The following is a 21274-nucleotide window of genomic DNA, read 5'->3' as shown; positions in this document are numbered from 1 at the left end:
GCAGTTCTCTCCTTCTCATTGATTGTTTTTTGTTCTGATATGCATTGTCAGCTGTGAGACCTTATATAGAAAGGGCTGTGTATTTCCAAATCATGTCCAATCCACTGAATTTAACATAGGTGGACTCAAGATCTCAAAGATGATCAAGAGAAACTTTTACCAAATTAGAATAAATTAGCAAAAATTTCTAAAATTCTGTTTTCATTTTCTCACAATGGGGTATTGAGTGCAGAAAGATGGAGGCACACTTTTTTATGTGAGCACAAGGCCATAACATAACAAACTGTGAAAAAAGTGAAAGGGTCTGAAGACTTTCCGAATTTTATAAAAACTTCATATAAAAACTTTTAGTATGAAATACTGTCTAATATGAGTAGTAAATATCTCTGATGACTGCTCCTAATACAATACATTCAGTCATATTCTGGACCCATGCATTAATTAACCACCGTAGCAAATATTATCCGCAGTAGTTTGCTTGGAAAGATGGAATGTTATATCAACTTTATGGTAACTCTGAATATAGACCCGTCTCTCACCTCCATGTCTCTTCTGTGGATACCTCCTGTCAACATAAGTGGGACTACTTTGGTGGTCGTAGCTGACTGGTAGCTGGTCCACATTGCAAATAATCTGGCATCATAGAAAGAGCTTGCCAAAAAAAAGCCCCAGACTGAGCTATTGTGGGGACTGACTCCCTTCCAAGTCAGTTGAGGTTAACAGCAGGCTCGTGTGGGTCGTTTTGCACTGTGGCTGCCTAAGAAGAGAAGACTTATATTCCAGTATCGCTGGCATTTCCAGTCTGGAATCTCACACACCACAAGTCTTTCCCCCCTTTTTTTCACACAGCTCCCCCAAAAAACAACCAGTGTCAAACAATGAGGCAAAGACTTATAGACTGCAGTTTTACTTCTGACCGGTGTTTCTTACCACAAATTGACTTGTGTGTGATGCCAGCTTAGAAGGCAGAGTTGTGCTAGACCAGACCCACAATGACGGGCACTGTTCTGAGGCTCTATTTATACAAACATATCTGCTGTAACTATGGGGAAGCTCTGTGGTCCTATATGCAGAAGCATCAGGATATGTGAAGCTTATGCATATAGTCAACGGGAATTACCAGATAGATAGGCAAACCATGCATCATCTATGGAGACCCTGGAGAGACACTAGGGTGGCAAGAACCTGTTCAGAAGGAAGAAGCTGCATTGCTAGTAAACAGGAGGGTAAGGAATTCGTCCAAAGGTATGGAGGGGGAACAAACACCATGCTCGTTTGTCTTGACGGCAAAACCTGGCACCATAATGGGAAGATTTTGATTTTGATTTAGGGACCCTTTCTACTCTGTGAATGCTACATCTTTTATAAAAATTGCTCACTTTACATATTTAAGTATTTAAATAATGCATATGAGCGTATTTTCTTTCCATGTCCGTTCTGGACCGTATGCAGAACCATTCATTTCAATGGGTCTGCAAAAAAAAAAAACAGAAGTTACTTCCTGTGCATGTCCATTCCGCAAAAGATAGAACATGTCCTATTATTGTCCGCATTATGGACAAGGATAGGACTGTTCTATTAGGGGCTAGCTGTTCCTTTCCACAAAATACGGAATGCACACAGACGTATTTTTTGCTGATCCGCGTTTTGCGGACCGCAAAATACACATGGTCGTGTGCATGAGCCCTTAGTCTGCATTATGTTAAATGTCTGAGTAGTAATAATCAAATATACGGCCTCATGCACACGGCCATGTCTGTATTTCGGTATGCAAACCACGGATCCGCAAAATACAGATGCACGTTTCTCTCACTCCCATAATTAGAAATGATTTTTCTCCTCCACAATACAGATCAGAACAGGACATGTTCTATGACTTTGTGGAATGGCCACACAGATTCACAAAAAGTACAGATGTGTGCATGGCCCCACAAAAAATGCGGGTAGCACACAGATGAAAATTTAGTTGTGTGCATGAGGCCAAAGAGACATGTTTTTCTTTGATGTACAATTCAGATAATCAAATCTTCCAGCATCTTCTGCTGATTCAATGTCTACATAGTTTGCTTAAGTGGTATGCATTTTAGCAAGTGTAGGAATTATAGCTCTAATAGTCAGAAATAGAAAAACAACAAATTGTCCCACTACTTTGTAGTAGTGCTGCTAAGCTGTTAGAGGTGTGTCTGTCGACAAGCCGTAGACTGGCAGAATGGTGAATGCAGCTCTGGAGTATAATACAGGATGTAGTTCAGGATCAGTGCAAGATCTGTAATCTATAGACGTTATTTGGCTCATTATGTAGATTATATATGGGCTGCATAACAGTGCTCAGGGGTGAGCACCGTGTGATTATACACTGGCACATGGAGTCTCTGCTGGGACAAAAACAAGTCTACTGCGCACGCACCGATATTTAATCGGACAGAGCTTGTGCAAGAAGACAAGGCCAGACAAGATGACATGGCTAATGCCTGGCTTTGATCATCAACCTTTAGAGGGAGTGGCTGGATGGCTGAAGGTAGGAGGAACGCCCTATGTGCTCCGAAGGTAGGAGGAACGCCCTATGTGCACCGAAGGTAGGAGGAACGCCCTATGTGCTCCGAAGGTAGCAGGAACGCCCTATGTGCTCCGAAGGTAGCAGGGGTTCCCTTTGTGCAGCAATCAGCTCATTTGCATATTTTAAACACTTATGGAATGTTCAATAAAAGATGTGTGACTTTGTATCAATATAGGATTACACATATAATAAGAGATGACTGGCAGATTGTACATGGGGTATGGCCAGAGATCTTGGAATTCATTCAGGTCCTATAGGAAAAATAAGAATTTGAGGGACAGACTTGTAAGATCTGATATTGGAACAAAACAGTCAAACACATTTAGTGCCCCCAAGGCCTGGAATTGTTCCCTGTCCGGGATGTTGTAACAGTGGTAGCATACTGAAAGTTAAGGGTGAGATACACTTGCCGTTCTGAATTATTTGGTAGAGTGTCCCTGAAGTTTGATTTATGTAGTGGAGACAACGATAAGAAAGAAGTAATGAACACAAGAGTACTATCAAAAGTGGACTATTTACTGATTCTTAGACACTTTATTGAAAGGGGACATTCAATTAATCATCCTTGATAAGAGGTGTGTGTGTGGGGGGGGGGGGGGGGGGGTCAGGAGAGATCATCATGTAAGAAAGAGTTAAAATAGATTCATATCCTGCAATCTTTACAACCTAGAGGTTTAAATATGGAATTAATACGAATAGCCTGTGAAGTACTGAAGTGGGAGTCTGCTGATCTTTTTCTGTGTATTAATGGATACATTGATTTTTAATGTGTAATAATGATGCAAACTGACGTCTTTAAAACATTTTTTTTTGTTGCAGATGCTGAGGGGCAGAAGGGGCTGTGAGATGTTTGCACCCGCAATTGAGAAATGGTGACATATTATGGTTTGATTGAGTTTGGGTGCCATATTCAGTTTATTAAAAGAAAAAAGAAATAACTTAGGGGCACATTTATTAAGACCAGCGTTTTAGACGCCGTTCTTAATAAAGGCCCCGCGCTAGTGTTGGATCTGCTGAAATTATGAAGAGGTGCGCGTCCAGAGCCAGCTTCCTTGCTGTCTTACATTTAGACCATTTTCTACGCCTAAAACTGTCGTGGAAAATTATGAATGAGATGGGCCCACAGTTTTAGATCTAACCGTTGCACCGCCATCTGCGCCTGAAATACGCCTAATTGAGGCAAATTGCAGAATAGTAAATGACCACTTTAGTGTCTAAATTTAATATCGGTAAATTTCATTTTTGTGCGTTTTTCCCACCACATATCGTGATAAATGAGGGAAACGCTTGATTCCACGTGCCACGTCCTCTAAAGAAGTCAGTGACTGCATTTAATGTTAGCAAAACAGAAATGTGGGTTAATCCTTCCAGAGATCGTGATGATTTTTTAATTTTATGGATTGCCCTCTGCAGTGTGTCAAACAATGACGTACAGTGCTGAGACCGAGAGGAAATAGCCATTTCACCATAAATTGCTTCTTTATCCCACTGGTAGTTCACACAACCGCTGAGAAAACAGACAACAGTGGAGTACGGTGAGTCAGCAGAACCCAACGGAAGCAGCTCAGGACACTTTTACCAGAGGATATTTAATGTCCTACAAGTATGCCGGCCTGAGGTTTCAAGTCTCATCTGCAAAATAGCAGCGTTAAAGTGCTCCATGTGTTCTGGGGCTAGTTTGCTGCTGCTGACACTGAGCGCACGCTCTGCAGCACACTGTCTAAAGGCAGCTCTTCTCATAGCAACCAGCAAAGCCTAAGGAGGGTTCACATTTGTGTTTAATGGATCCGGCAGACTGTTCTGTCATTGACTATAGTTCTATTGACTATAATAGGATCCGACGGGGAGACGCTTTCTAGTAAAATGCCGGCTTTGAGCTGGACAGAAACAGTTTCATGTAATGGTTTTTGTCTTTCCAAAAATCAGCACTCATGCTGGAAAGCAGCCGGAGCCCATTATAGTTAAAGGAATTGTCTCTCTTCAGCAAATAGCATTTATTATGTAGAGAAAGTTAATACCAGGCACTTACTAATGTATTGTGATTGTCCATATTACTTAATTTTGTGGCTGGATTCATTTTTCTATCACATTATATACTGCTCGTTTAAATGGTTACGACCACTCTATAATCCAGCAGCGGTGGTCGTGCTTGCACACTATAGGAAGAAAGCACAGCCTATGTGAGCTCCCACGGTCCCGGCCACCATACAGGCTGTTACTAATGTGTAAGCATGACCATCACTGATGGATTGCAGGGTGGTCATAACCATGGAAACCAGCAGTGTATAAATGGATGTAAAAATGAATCCAGCCAGCAAAGGAGTCACTCACCATCTGTGTTAATTCCTCAAAGTTGTGTAAAACCTCACAGAGGTCAGACATCCATGCCCACTCCTCGCTTGTGAAGAGCGGAAGCTGACTGGAAAGGCGACGACCGTGCTGCAGCTGGTATTCCACTACTGCCCTCTGCTGCTCACAAAGCCTGGCCAACATGTAGCTAATTTTTTGGCGGAATGAGGTGACAATTTTATTGGTACCATTTTGTGAGAGATACGCCTTTTTTTCAGAATCAGAATCAAAATCAGCTTTATTCGCCAAACACGACACAATCGATCGTGCTCGGAATTGGGTTTGGCACAGGTACAGGCATAGTACTGGGGGGGGGGACAGCAGGGTGAGGGATTATGAGCGGGTGATGGAACGTGGTGAGTTCAGCAGTCTGACGGCCGTTAGGAAGAAAGTGTTCAGCCTCCTCGATGTCCTGGCAGGGATGGCCTGATACCTGCGGCCGGACTTTAGACATCTGAAGAGATGATGGCCCGGATGGGAGTGCTCATTGGATATTTCCAGAGCCCAGGAGCACAGTCTGTCAGGGAAGATAGTCAAGGGGTGGTAGTGGCAGTCGGGTAGTTCTCTCCGCCGAGCTGATGACCCTTTGTAGTTTGTGCTTGTCACTGGCTGATGAGCCGGCATACCAAACCAGAAGAGAGGAGCACAGTACCGACTCAATGGTGCAGGAGTAGAGGACTTCAGTAGGTCCTGTGCCATTCCTAACTTCTTCAGTTGTCGAAGGAAGTAGAGCCGCTGGTGAGCCTTCTTTACGATGGACGAGATGTTGGGACGCCAGGATAGGTCCTTAGAGATTGTCGTGCCTAGGAGGCGGGGGCGCTGGGTACCCTTGCGATTCCAGATCCGTCAATGTAGGTCGGGGGGAGGAAACTACCCTTCTCTTCCTCTTTTGATCATTTGGTGTTGCACTTTTTGTGATGTAGGTGACAAAAATGGCTTTTATTGACACATTTAGTTTTTTTATATGGTGTTTATCGGATTGGGTGGATCATGTGATATATTTATAGAGCCGACCGGCTATACCAAATATGTCTATTTTATTTATTTTTTTTCAATGAAAAAAAAAAAATATGTATTCCTTACTTGGTGAATTTTTTTTTTTTTTACATGTGAAACCTTTTTTTTTATTTTACCACTTTATTTTTTTATTTTTTATTTTACACTTTGCGTCCCCCATAAGGTCATATAAGACCTCTGGGGGATATTTAACGTCACTTTTTTTTTTTTCACTATTGATTTCTCCTGACATAGCAGCCCCAGTTACAGAAGAAATACACCCCCCAGAGAGTCTGTACAGCGCTGTAAAGCCTCAGCACAGGGCTGATGGAGGTCTGTGAAAGACCCGACAGCTCCTGCACTCTCCGGCCCGGAGGTCACATGACCGCCGGGCTTCCTGCACTGTATACACAGTGCTCGGTGAGCGCTTTGTATACAGCGATCTAGAAGGCAGGGACACTGGGCACTGTCCCTGCCTTCTCTAAGAGTTGCCCTGCTGTCACTGATTAGTGTGCAGCTGCGATCTCTGAATGGACGTTCATAAACGTCTATTCAGAGATAGAAAACCACCTCCCGGACGTTTATAGTCAACGTGCGGATGGGAGGTGGTTAAAAGGATTTTTGGGTCTTTAACACCTTCCAACACTAAACAATTCCCGTCCCTACACTATCTGTCCCTTCTGCTGCAGCTCTCCCTGACTAAGGCTACATGCACACGAACGTTGTTTGTTTCAGTGTCTGTTCCGGTTTTTTTTGCGTATAGGCTGCAGACCCACTGATTTCAATGGGTCCGCAAAAAATGCGGACAGCACTCCGTGTACTGTCCACATCAGTATGTCCGTTCCGTAGCTCCGCAAAAAAAATAGCACATGTCTTATTCTTGTCCGTTTTAGGCATTGTTACAATAGATCCGCAAAAAAAAAATGGATCCGCAATTTGTGGACTGCAAAACACATACGGTCATGTGCATATAGCCTAAGACTGAGCCAAACCACGTGTCATCTATATAGCACCTGATGACGCGTTCCGGCCAGCCAATCACTGTAATGGCAGTAACCAGCATGGCTACAGCATTACAGTGAGTGGCAGTACTTCCCCGCATGTTTATTGGCTGTGAGTGAAAATGGTGTTCGGCTGAGCATGCTCGCCCAATAGTAATCAGCAGTCATCTAATTATGTAACTGGTACAAATGCAACATCCCCCAAATTCTGTAATATTATGAAATGAAAAATTGGTGCCCCCACCTCTATGTTATAATACAAATATATCATGTACATGGAATAGGGCTTAGATAATTTCTCACATGTTCGATTTCAGTACCTGGCTAGTGAGCATTGCGCAAGACAAGCTCCATGCCCACCACACCACAAATGCCAGTTACAGTGACCTACAGGATAACACTGTTAGCCATAGTGCCCCAATTACAGAAGCAACCACAGTGTCTCATAATATTGCCAACCACACAATACCCTCATAACAGGGACAACCACACTGCCAACATGACAGTTACAACCATAATATTCCCACAAGGGTTTACTCCAGTGCTCTATGTCAGTCATATCCACAGTGCCCCATGCCAGTGACAGCCACAATGCCCCATGCCAGTGACAGCCACAATGTCCATAACAGTGACAGCCACAATGTCCATAACAGTGACAGCCACAGTGCCCCATGCCAGTGACAGCCACAATGCCCCATGCCAGTGACAGCCACAATGTCCATAACAGTGACAGCCACAGTGCCCCATAACAGTGACAGCCACAGTGCCCCATAACAGTGACAGCCACAGTGCCCCATAACAGTGACAGCCACAGTGCCCCATAACAGTGACAGCCACAGTGCCCCATAACAGTGACAGCCACAGTGCCCCATAACAGTGACAGCCTTCATGCCCCATAACAGTGACAGCCTTCATGCCCCATAACAGTGACAGCCTTCATGCCCCATAACAGTGACAGCCTTCATGCCCCATAACAGTGACAGCCTTCATGCCCCATAACAGTGACAGCCTTCATGCCCCATGCCAGTGATAGCCACAGTGCCCCATGCCAGTGACAGCCACAGTGCCCCATGCCAGTGACAGCCACAATGCCCCATAACAGTGACAGCCTCAATGCCCCATAACAGTGACCGCCACAATGCCCCTTGACAGGGAAAGCCACAATGTCCATAACGGTAACAGACTCAATGCCCCATAACAATGACAGCCTCAATGCCCAATGACAGTGACAAACGTAATGACCCCAGAGCAGTGACAATCACAGTACTGGCAAAATAACAGCCACAGTGCCTCATAAGTGCCAGTTACACTTCCCCATACCAGAGACAACCCCATTGCCCATATAACAGAAAGAACCACAATTCCCCCATAACAATGACAACCACAGTGAGGACATGACAGCCACAGGAAGATTGCCATATAACTGTGCAAACCACAATACCCTAGGGCGGACTGGGAACTTAAAGTGGCCCCTGAAAAAACTAAAAGTGGGCCCAAGTTATAGGCGAGTCCAAACTGACAGAAGGCGGGCAAAACAAGTAGGCACTGCCAACACAAGCCACAAGTAGGCAGGGACAACAGAAGTAGGTGGGGCCAGCAATACCATAGTGCAGCACAAAATACCACCCTAACAATCCAAATACCACAGCATAGCATAAAATACTGCTCTATCACTATGCTGAGGATGGTGATACAGTTGAATTTGAGGGTACAGTACCTGGCTGCTGGCTGAGCAACAGATACTTCTAGCATTAATTAATGCTGAGAATATCAGATCGTTATGTACCCGGCCAGGGGTCGTGAGCAGGGATTGGGTGTAGGGTCTATGGCCAGTCTGTCCCTGCAATACCACCATAATTATAACAACCATAATGCTCCCATAAGAGTGACAATCTAAAAGCTAATATGACAGTGACCACCACATGCACCATAAGTGCCAACTCCAGAGCCTCCATAAAAATGTCAACCACAGTGCTCGATAATTCCCAGACTTTACTGTGCTGGGATCAGACTAGCACCTCAAACCGTATGAGATCCAGAAATCCATGAGGTAGATATCAGATCCAAGCAAGGCTGTTCAGACTGGGCACAATCAGCACTGGAGCACCCAAACTGGTATACTGATGAGCAGGGCAGGACTGAGAACTGGAGCAACAGGCAGCCCCCGAGCCCTGAGGTTTATTTTCCCCAATTTTATGCAACTAAAGTAAAGTGAAATTATTGCAAAATCGCTAATAAACTATGGGGCAAATTCATCACGCCTTCCCTCCAGAATTATGACTTAGAGGACCTTTCATTACGATAAAAAATCTAAACTAAGTATACAGACATGGAGAGCGGCGCCCAGGGATCTCCCTGCACTTACTGTTATACCTGGGCGCCGCTCTGTTCTCCCGGTATAGGCTCTGGTATCTTCAGATTTTTGGCTTAACCGGGAGGAGCCTGCTCTTGTTCTCCTGGGCAATGAGCTGAGTGCTGCGATTGGCCAGCACTCCAGCCTGGGAGAAGGAGACGCCCAGGAGAACAAGAGCAGGCTCCTCCCAGTTGAGCCAAAAATCTGAAGATACCGGAGCCTATACCGGGAGAATGGAGCGGCCCCCTGTGGGAAAAAAAAAAAGTCTAAACCTCTCTCCAGTAGGGGGTTGGACTAGGAAAACTGGAGGAGCTTTTCTAGACAAAAGTGTTAGGTTTAAGCAGGCATCCTCAAACTGCGGCCCTCCAGCTGTTGCAAAACTACAACTCCCAGCATGCCCGAACAGCCTACAAGTATCAGCCTACAGCAGGGCATTGTGGGAGTTGTAGTTTTACAACAGCTGGAGGGCCGCAGTTTGAGGATGCCTGGGTTTAAGGATAAAAAAATGTATCAAATAACATGCGATGTTTGACAAATGTGACTTAGGTCCCTTTCACACGAGCGAGTTTTCCGCCCGGGTGCAATGCGTGACGTGAACGCATAGCTCCCGCACTGAATCCTGACCCATTCATTTCAATGGGTCTGTGCACATGAGCGTTGTTTTTCACGCATTACTTCTGCGTTACGTGAAATTTGCAGCATGTTGTATATTCTGTGTTTTTCACGCAGCCCTGGCCCTATAGAAGTGAATGGGGCTGCGTGAAAAACTCATTGCATCCGCAAGCAAGTTGATGGTTGCTAAGAGATGTCGTTTGTGAACCTTCAGTTTTTTATCACGCGCGTAAAAAAACTTATTGCAACTGCGTGGAAAAAAATGAACAACTGAAGGCAATCGCAGACAAAACTGACAGAACTTGCCTGCAAAATGGTGAGTTTGACTGAACGCACCCTGAACGCATCCGGACCTAATCTGTATCGTTCGTGTGAGAGAGGCCTTAAAGTACACCACAGCAGACTCAAGCAAACTGACTTCAAATATTTCCCTTAGGCCTCTTTCCCACAGACGTGTGCGCCCCGTGGACGTGCTGCGGCCCGCAAAATGCGGGCTGCAATGCACGAGCACAGTCCGATCCACTTGAATGGACTGAATGGGTCTGCAGTGCGGCCGTTCCGTAAAAAGATAGGACATGTTCTATCTTTTTGCGCAACGGAAGTACGAGACGAAACCCCACGGGCGCACTCCGTAGTGCTTCCGTAGGGTTTACGTTCCGCACCATTCTGCATCTCCGGATTTGCGTTCTCATTGAAGTGAATGGGTCCGCATTCCGTGAAGTGGAATGCCCACGGAAGGGCGCCCGTGTACTGCGGTCCGCAATACGGCAACGGGGCGCACATGCCCGTGGGAAAGAGGCCTTATGATGAATTCCCCATGTGTTTCAATTCCTCACCCTATTTAATGTCTCTGCTTGCTGTAATTGTATAGAAGCATTGTCATTTACATCCTGAGGCTGAGACTTGATACAGACGTTAAAAAAGTGTTTGATACAATTGTATACATTCTAGGCATTCCCCTGTGAACTAAAGAGCCAGGACTGATACATTGTAACAAACCAGGTCATGTCAGGACTAACGAGCATTGTCACTGAGCTTTACTCCATTTCTCTTGAAGTGTACAGTGATACAGAAGCAGTAATACCATAGACGATTTGCCATTCTGTAGACAGGAAAAGCTGGGTGAAAGCACATATAGAAGACCTAGAGGCAGACACATTGGTTTTGACCCAGACTCCAAAACTTACATTTTTCTGATTTGTAAGGGGAATTGTATCCACTACATTGAACTCAACGATGATGACTATAAAGCTTTGACTATCAGTTGTGTAACATAAACCAGCTTTCTGTGTCTGAAAATAAAACTCGTGATCATTTCAATGTGGATGAGAAAAAAACCATTATTGGTATTCTGCCTGGATCCTCTGGGGTCTGCATATCACTAAAAAACCTTGACTATTTACATTATTGACCCTTGGCCAATACACTTAGAACTTGTAAATAGCTGACATTTTTACCTTTTCTTATTGAGTCTGGCGCCCACTTTCTTTCTCAGAATTCTAAGGATGTGTTTGATAGATTGGAAAAAGATTCTTTACTTAAAATCCCATTTGTTAGAGAAACAGCAGTTGGAAATTTTCTAATATTCATAATAGCGCATATGTTTCTATAACTAGAGACAAATGTTTAGGCGTGGGGGAGGGGACGTTTTGGGATATGGAGATTGACATTAGAGGGCTTTTCTGGGGCTATCCTAAGTGTTTAGGCCAGGGATGCTCAACCTGTGGCCCTCCAGCTGTTGCAAAACTACAATTCCCAGCATGCTCCGGCAAGGCATGGTGGGAGTTGTGGTTTACAACAGCTGGAGGGCCACAGGTTGAGCATCCCTGGTTTAGGCCATTAAGAGTTATCCAACTTTTTTTTAGACCTTGCAGAATGTGTGACTATGCCTGATATTACAGCTCAAAGCAAATGGGGCTAAGCTGCAGTACAAGGCACAGACACCATAATATGTGCCAGGTAAACAATGAAGGGGTGTGGCCTTTACTTTAGGCTAAATTCACACAACAGTATTTTCGTTCTGCGTCTGATCCGCATTTTTTTACGGATTGCATTTGGACCCATTCATTTCTATGGGGCCACAAAAAATGTAGACAGCACATAGATGCACGTGGATCTGTTGTAAATTATTCAACATAACCTATTTTTGTCTGTTTTGCTGAAAAGCATAGCTATTTTTACAATAGGGCCTGCAAAAAGTGAGGGATGCACAAGAACCGCATTTTGTGGACCACGAAATGGATATGGTCATGTGAATGTAGCCTTAGGCCTATTGCACACGACCGTATGGCTTTTTCAGTGTTTTGCGGTCCGTTTTTCATGGATCCGTTGTTCCGTTTTTTATTTCCGTTGTGTTTCCGTTTCTGTTCCGTTCAGTTTTTCCGTATGGCATATACAGTATACAGTAATTACATAGATAAAATTGGGCTGGGCATAACATTTTCAATAGATGGTTCAGGAAAAAACGGAATGGAAACGGAAGACATACGGATGCATTTCCGTATGTGTTCCGTTTTTTTTGCGGATCCATTGACTTGAATGGAGCCACGGACTGTGATTTGCGGGCAATAATAGGACATGTTCTATGTTAAAACGGAACGGAAAAACGGAAATACGGAAACGGAATGCATACGGAGTACATTCAGTTTTTTTTGCGGAACCATTGAAATGAATGGTTCCGTATACGGACCGTATACGGAACGCAAAAAACGGCCAGTAAACGGAAAAAAAAAACGGCCGTGTGCAATAGGCCTTAGGCCTCTTTCACACTACAGTATGTCCATTTCAGTGTTTTGCGGTCCGTTTTTCACGGATCCGTTGTTCCGTTTTTTTGCTTCCGTTGTGGTTCCGTTTCCGTTCCGTTGTTCCGTTCCGTTTTTCCGTATGGCATATACAGTATACAGTAATTACATAGAAAAAATTGGGCTGGGCATAACATTTTCAATAGATGGTTCAGAAAAAACGGAACGGAAACGGAAGACATACGGATGTATTTCCGTATGTGTTCCGGTTTTTTTGCGGACCCATTGATTTGAATGGAGCCACGGACTGTGATTTGCGGCCAAATATAGGACATGCTCTATCTTTCAACGGAACGGAAAAAACGGAAATACGGAAGCGGAATGCATAAGGAACACATTCCGTTTTTTTTTTGCAGAACCATTGAAATGAATGGTTCCGTATACGGAACACAAAAAACGGACCGCAAAATGGAAAAAAAAAAACGGTAGTGTGAAAGAGGCCTTAACCTGATGAATCAGATGTGATGACCTAGAAATCCCTTTTTAAAAGTCCAATCAATAAAAAAGGGTATATTGTTTCATATTGCAAAATTTGCACCAAATAATGCAATTTCATTGTGTTGTGTAAACTCAGAATTATTATATAACACATAAATACTATATGATCTAGGAATGATATTAGTCATGTAGATTTCTGTTCATACCAAGAAACCCAATGGATTATACCTGGTGGATTATAAGTCAGTGGGGGGTAAATGAAATATCTCTTCTTTTTGTTTTTATAGCCTCTTTTTGTTTTTATAGCCTCTGATGGTCCAGTAGATGATAACCCGGCTTGGAAGTGACTTTGGTGAAGTTCACATGCCATTGTAGGATTATTCTTAAATAACTTATGAGATCTTATTGAGTCCAGTGTGCACAAAGATAACAGCAAAGAATATGATGCAATGAAAAATAGACATGTATATTTTCTTCATAGAAGGATGGTGGACTCTTAGAATTATGGGCCCAAAGAATCCCAGTCTAAGGCCTCATGCACACGACCGTTGTATGCATCCGTGGCCGTTGTGCCGTTTTCCGGTTTTTTTCGCGGACCCATTGACTTTCAATGGGTCCGTGGAAAAATCGGTCAAGTCAATGGGTCCGTGAAAATCACGGATGCACACAAGATTGTCATCCGCGTCCGTGATCCGTGTCCGTTTTTTCCTATCATTTCAATGGCAAACTTGACTTAGATATTTTTTTCATTTTTCATGTCCGTGGATCCTCCAAAAATCAAGGAAGGCCCACGGATGAAAAAACGGTCACGGATCACGGACCTACGGACCCCGTTTTTGCGGACCGTGAAAATAAACTGTCGTGTGCATGAGGCCTAACAGTGCACCTAACTCGACTTTCGCAGCTTTGTCATCTACGATCCAGGAAAACTGCCCTACTACACTTATGGGGGGCAATTTCTAATATAAACTTAATTTCTTTAGTGTTTTGAGATTCAGAGGTAGCAAAAACACTTGGGTCCTGGTGCTTGAGTAAGCCCACATTAAGGGCGTATGCACACAAATGTTTTTGTTTTTTTTCCTTATCTAATCTGCATTCAGTGGGGCTGAAAAAGATGCAGATGGCACACGTATGTCTGTTCTGTGGCACCTGCAAAAAAATAGAACATGTCCTATGACTGTTCTATAGAGGTCAGGACCATTCCGAACTGCCGGTATCCGTGTTTTGTGGATCCGCAATTTGTGGACTAAAAAAACTGGCTATGGTTGTGTGCATGAGCCCTTAGGCACATGGTAGGTAGGGGCCCCTGTTACACATTTTGCATTGTGGCCCGGGAGCTTCATGCTATGTCTCTGCCTGACCTGTGACTCATGCTCAAAAAAACATAGCTTTTGAAATATTTAGTAAAATTGTGAACTGAAAAACATACCGTGGTACCATATGTAGAAACCACAAGTGCCTGTGTTGTGTTTTTTCCTATTGACGTCAACTGAGAAAAACAGTAAACCACAAAAATGCCATGGGGAAAGTGATGTCTTCGTGGTCCAGATCCATAATTGACACCAAGATAGTGTGCACCTGTGTGAATGAAGCGTTGAAATCTACCTACATAGATTGAACCTCTGCAACGTGTCCTGCTATGCTGTAGGAAATGATGTATACGCTGTATATGGTACAGCCAGCTGTGTTTTGTATGAGGTCTATTCCCTGTCGTCACCCTCGGTACTACTGCAGTAGCTTTTACATTTGGAATGCTGGGAATATTGCCAAGTTTAAAGGGACACGCATGTCAACACAGTGCTTATATGAAAGTGCATGTTGTGCTGAGATGGAGCTTATGTTTATTTTTCCTTTCATTTCTAGTTTAGCGTTTAATGCCATTATTGGTCTCCGGACTGTATAACGTAGAAGAAGGAAAAAAAATAGCCGCACTCCACCATGCGGACAGCCGTAAACACTCTGCTATTACCAGCTAGAACTCACTTGCTCACTAATATGCCTCCCTGATTAACCATTTTTGCGGTGGGTTTATGACCTCTTAGGCCTCTTTCACACGGGCGTCATGTTTTTTGCCCGGATAAGAGCCGGGTGCGTTGCGGGAAAATGCGCAATTTTTCCGCGCGAGTGCAAAACATTGTCATGCGTTTTGCACTCGCGTGAGAAAAATCGCGCATGTTTGGTACCCAGACCCGAACTTCTTCACAGAAGTTCGGGCTTGGGATTGATGTTCTGAAGATTGCATTATTTTCCCTTATAACATGGTTATAAGGGAAAATAATAGCATTCTGAATACAGAATGCATAGTATAATAGTGCTGGAGGGGTTAAAAATAATAAAAAAGTTAACTCACCTTCTCCTCTTGTTCGCGTAGATGCCGGTCTGTTCTTTAGCTGTGGGCTGAATGACCTGAGGTGATGTCAGATCACATGCTCCAATCACATGGTCCATCACCGTGGTGATGGAGCATGTGATCTGACATCACCACAGGTCCTTTAGCCCACAGCTAAAGAACAGACCGGCATCTACGCGAACAAGAGGAGAAGGTGAGTTAACTTTTTTAATTATTTTTAACCCTTACAGCACTATTATACTAAGCATTCTGTATTCAGAATGCTATTATTTTCCCTTATAACCATGTTATAAGGGAAAATAATACAGTGAATAGACTGTCACCTAGAACCCATGCGTGAAAATCGCACCGCATCCGCACTTGCTTGCGGATTGCATGCGATTTTCACGCAACCCCATTCATTTCTATAGGGCCTGCGTTACGTGAAAAACACACAAAGAGGAGCATGCTGCGATTTTCACGCAACGCACAAGTGATGCGTGAAAATCACCGCTCGTGTGCACAGTCTCATAGAAATGAATGGGTCAGGATTCAGTGCGGGTGCAGTGCGTTCACCGCACGCATCGCACCCGCACGGAAAACTCGCCCATGTGAAAGGGGCCTAAGGGTACGACCACATGGTGTGATTGTGTCGCGGTTGTCACTATGTTCGAGTGGAGTGCGGCCATTCAGACACGGCAGGCTCTGATTAAACTAACGAAGATCACACTGTTTAGTCGGTCTGCATTGTTAACAGCAGCACGGCATCGTCAATACTGCGCGGCCGTTAACAATGCAGAGCGACTAAACCAGGCATCCTCAAACTGCGGCCCTCCAGCTGTTGTAAAACTACAACTTCCACAATGCCCTGCTGTAGGCTGATAGCTGTAGGCTGTTCGTGCATGCTGGGAGTTGTAGTTTTACAACAGCTGGAGGGCCGCAGTTTGAGGATGCCTGGACTAAACGGTGCAGTTTAAATAGAACTCCCTGCACCCATATAGCCGCGGGGTAGTGGACCACAGTGGGTGATCGTACTCTAATTACTGTCCGATGCCTCCTTTCAGCTCAAAATCTACTTTATTCAAATGGTGCAGATGGCACGTTATAGGAGGAAGATACACCCATAGTTTACTTGCCACTGAGTAGCCTTTAGTATGCTAGTATATGGAGTCATAACAGGTCTTAAAGGGAAGGTGTCATCAGAAAATGACCTATTGTTTAAATCACATTTTTATGTAAATTAATTTTGAATTTTTTTGATTTTTTTTTTATAGTCACTAACTATATTAAAAAAACTAACTAAAATTCTGCAGTTTTCACACTGGCCATGAGGCCTAAAACATGTTAAGAGTTCCTGTATTTTGAGAGCAGCTACAAGGGACATAGACACAATCGGCAGGAGAGGACCTCATTGACTTCTATGGGAGAGTTTCCGGGGCATGCTCTGTGCAGAGGTCACAGGTCAGGAGGGAGTAGATAAGCTGTTATATCACCTATTGTAAATGGTGGATCCTGTGATCTATATAAAGGGGATACTTGTCATAGAAATTCTGAGGCTAGTTTTATACTAGCGTTGTGAGATTCGGCAGTCTGATCATAGGTATATGAGAGGAACTCCATTGTCCCCTGTGGATTCTGACATGCTTGGTCCTTTGTTCCGCCAGGAGATAAGTGTTGCCGGAGGTGTCTGGGAGCTGCTTATCTCCTTCACCCTCTGGCACTATACATGCGCTTTCACCTACTGAATTTCTTATTAGCAGGGCTGACCAGTGAATTGACCTCTAAACTTGTAAAATCGCCACTTTTACCACATAATTAAACTTTTACAGTGTTGGCGGTTCCTTCTCTCCCTTCAAACTCTTCAGTCTTAGGCCTCATGCACACGACCGTTCCATTTTTTGCGGTCCTCAAAAAACGGAAGCCGCCCATGTGCCTTCTGCAATTTGTGGAACGCAACAGGCGGCCCATTGTAGAAATGCCTATTCTTGTCCGCAAAACGGACAAGAAAAGGACATGCTATTTTTTTTTGCGGGGCCACGGAACGGCCCCATTGAAGTTAATAGATCTGCACCCAAGCCGCAGAAAATGCGGCTCGAATGCGGACCACAAAAACGGTTGTGTGCATGAGGCCTAAATGTAAGAAATATCTGGAGAAGCCCACATGGTACAGGGTGGCTAAAGCCTCCAAAAAATGGAGGGCCCTGGGCAAATGCCCCTTTCCCTCACTCTAACCTGTCCTGCACCAGACTGGTAGTAGTTGTTTAGTGTAGGTTAATTCTGCTCCCACAGCAAAAGCTCAGGCCTACATTGAAAATATTGCCACTGAAGGTAAAAAATAAATAAAAATCCATGCTCTTCATCTAGTATAGAAGCTCCCTTGCTAGTGTTTGGAGTAAAACTTTCTACCAGTATAGTACTGTACGGTGAATCAATGTCCCCTCAAAGCAGCAAATATGGGTCTCCTCTCTTAGCAACTTTCTCAACAGTACTACAGGCCATCCAGGCTTCTACAGTAGATCTATTCATGGACTTTGTCCTTCAGCAATGTGAGCCTCTGCTTGAGTGATGTCTCAGATTTAATCGGAGGGGATTTTTATGGTTGTCTAATTAATATTAAGTAATGTTCTTTAAAAGTCGTCACCCCTTTCAAGTGAAGAATTACTTTACCTGAGGCTTAGTAAGAATGTAAACAGTACCATTAGGCTAAATAACTTGAAACTCTACGTTTCTTACCCTGTGTCACCACTTTTCCAAAAACAGGCAATGTGTCGAGCGTTGAGCAGTTCCAGCGTCGATTCCTAAACTGATACTGGCATTCTTCAATTGCCAGCTGAGCCCCTCGCCTCACGGAATCCATGACTTCCAGATTCCTCTTGCACATTTGCACCTGGCGTTGAATTAATCCCTTGAGCTTCTCACAAGTTTCCTCCTCTGAAATGCTGCCTACTGAGGACAGTTTTGCAAGGTACCTACAAGACATACGGAAGAAGACAACTTAATTGCTTGTAGACCAACATATAAAAAGCTTCCTTTAGGGCTTGTTCACACGACCGTGCCCTGTTTTGCGGTCCGCAAATTGCGGATCCGCAAAACATGGATGCCGCCCGTGTGTCTTCCGCAATTTGCGGAACGGAACAGATGGCCCTTTATAGAAATGCCTATTCTTGTCCGTAAAACGGACTGATAATTTTTGCGGGGCCACAGAACGGAGCAACGGATGCAGACAGCTATCCGCATCTTTTGTGGCCCCATTGAAGTGAATGGGTCTGCCCCCGAGCCGCAAAAAAATGGGGCTCAGATGCGGAACAAAACCACAGTCATTTGAATGAGCCCTTAGAGAGCAGCATTGAACCTAACCTGTGCACACCTAGCTATGGGAGCATTTCTGAAGGTTTCCAGACTTGGATATATGAAAAATAAAGTAGTGACCATCAGGGCTACATTAACGGTACTACAGTCAGGGGCCCAACCACATTAAAAGCGTCATTAGTATTCACTTCAGTGAATACTATTGAGGCTGGATATGGGGTGAGCCTTCTACTAGCACATAGGCTTCTACTAAGGCAATTATTTGACAGGTCTTTGTTGGGATTTGAACCCCATACCTTCTATATGACATGCAGTAGATTTACTATTACAATATAGACCTGCCTTAGTGGAAGGACTGGATTTTATACGCAGCATATGGATTTGTGTAAATCCAATCCACTTTACTGCAGATTTTCCGCTGCCCTATGTGAACGTACCCTTAGGGTCCTAGTGCAGAATTAATGGAAAAATAGAGGCCAATAACTTTAGACCCTCATTTCGCCGAATGGGGAACCCATCTACAGAAATTGACTACGGTAAATTACTATTTTTGCTGTGGGATGCCTTTTTGGCCTCTTGCACATGACCGTATGCCCTCCAAGATATACGGTCCGTGAGCAGGCCATATGTCCCGGAGCAGCGGCATTGATCGTGCGCACTGGAGCACACAGCATCATAGATTACATATGATCTTATGAGTGCAGGACAAAAGTCCCGCGGGCGGCCCGACGTGCACAGCATTATTGTAATCTATGATGCTGCGTGCTCCCGTGCGCATGATCGATGCCGCTGCTCCGGGACAAATGGCCCGCTCACGGACCGTATATCTCGGAGGAAATACGGTCGTGTGCAAGAGGCCTTTCTTTGTACACACCTTCTTAGAGCAGACACTTGAAGACCATAACAAAGTAAGGCCTCGTGCACACGGCCGTTGTGTGGCCATTCCGTGCATTGGGGACCACAATATGCAGTCCCCACTGCACAGGCAACGTCCGTGCGGCAGCCTGGAGGGATCGAGACCCATTTAACTTGAATGGGTCAGTGATCCGTCCGCACCGCCAAAAAATTGTACATGTTCTAATTTTTTGTGGTGCGCAGGCATGGAGAGAAACCCCACGGAAGCACTCCGTAGCACCGCAGCTCTGGATTGCGGACCCATTCAGACCCGAATTGGGAGGCAATGGCCGTGTGCATGAGGCCTAACAAGGACGTCCCTATCTTCTGAATTACCCAGTCTCATATGAAGACCACCTATGCACTTATTAAAAATAAATTGTAATTCATTGAACAGATACATTAATTAAAAGGTTCTTTTTCTAGAAACAGCGCCACTCTCAACCATGGGCTGAGTCTGGTATTGCAGCACTTCCCCATTCCAGTAAATGGGCCTGAGCTCCTGAATTGCACGGTCTAGACCAGGGATGCTCAACCTGCGGCCCTCCAGCTGTTGTAAAACTACAACTCCCACAATGCCCTGCTGTAGGCTGTTCGGGCATGCTGGTCTAGAGGTAAGCATCTTACGTAACCCCTTTAAACCGCATTTCTACTCCCTGATAGAATTGCCCGGGACACAAGATGTGCTGTGTGCTTGCAGCCATATTCTGTAGGGCCGCGATGACAGACGGTTTCAACGTGTTCTCCTTCTTGTAGTAGATTTGCAGAATGCTTTGGCAATAGATGAGTAAATTATTTGCAAGTGCACATTCGGACTGTTAACAGCGATTTTCTTGTTTCATTAGGGAGTGCGGGTAATGTGCGAGAAAAAAATAAAAAGCAATCCTATTTTAACTGCTGTGAGAATCAACAGGCACTTTGCCTGCAGAGCTTACAATCTGAATTTTCTGCTGAGCTGGAAAAAAAATAAAAATTCCTTGTCTTGTAAATGTAATCTTGGCCGCCTGACAACCCATCTGTCTCCCGCTCAGTGATCAATCGTCTTCTCACTGACATATCTTGCAGGAAGTTTGAGCAGTGATCGGCCCTCATGCTCACAACTCGGCAACTTTTTTCTCTATCTCGCTGATACTATAGGGATGCGCATTCCTTGCCGTGAATCTATCTTGTCAAAAATCCTGATTACTGCTGTATCCAAGTACTACTTGGAAAAGCCAGAGGTCTTTGGAGTCAGCCAAAATAAGCAGAAAATAGTTGTGTGTGCCAACTCCCAGCTGCCATACCGTCCTCTCTCAGCTTCTGCTGTTTTGTAATCCTTCACACACAACTACTTTAGAGCCAAACCTTCAGAATTGAGATTTTAGTCCTTTATGGCTGTTGTAGAGGAAAACGAGTCAGGTAAGTGCGCGTCATAAGGGATTTTCGGCCACTAGACAAGGGCCATGGGTAGAGCCATCTATGGGTAGTACCCATAGAAATATAGTTCAGTGCCCAAGTCACAAACACTTTCCTTGTTCAATGTCACAAAATAACTTATCCCCTCAGTTACGGCTCATGCCTGCGAACGTGTGCCGGCCGTGCCCGTATTGCGGCTCTTGAATGGGTCCGCAATCCGTAAGATACAGAGTGGAAGCA

The 21274-nt window shown here is 44.5% G+C and overlaps 1 protein-coding gene across 1 annotated transcript in view; it reads right to left on the bottom strand.

The window, feature by feature from the left end:
• Positions 1–21274, bottom strand: part of WNT4 (Wnt family member 4) — a 71063-nt gene that overhangs the window by 13700 nt on the left and 36089 nt on the right. The window contains exon 2 of the mRNA XM_044281946.1: positions 18170–18405. Coding sequence (XP_044137881.1) covers positions 18170–18405 — 236 coding nt within the window. The remainder of the gene's footprint in view (positions 1–18169; positions 18406–21274) is intronic.

The sequence above is a fragment of the Bufo gargarizans genome, chromosome 2 (assembly GCF_014858855.1).
Source record: "Bufo gargarizans isolate SCDJY-AF-19 chromosome 2, ASM1485885v1, whole genome shotgun sequence".
Lineage (NCBI taxonomy): Eukaryota > Metazoa > Chordata > Amphibia > Anura > Bufonidae > Bufo > Bufo gargarizans.
Note: the sequence above shows the minus strand (reverse complement) of the source record. Positions and strands in the feature narration are given on the sequence as shown.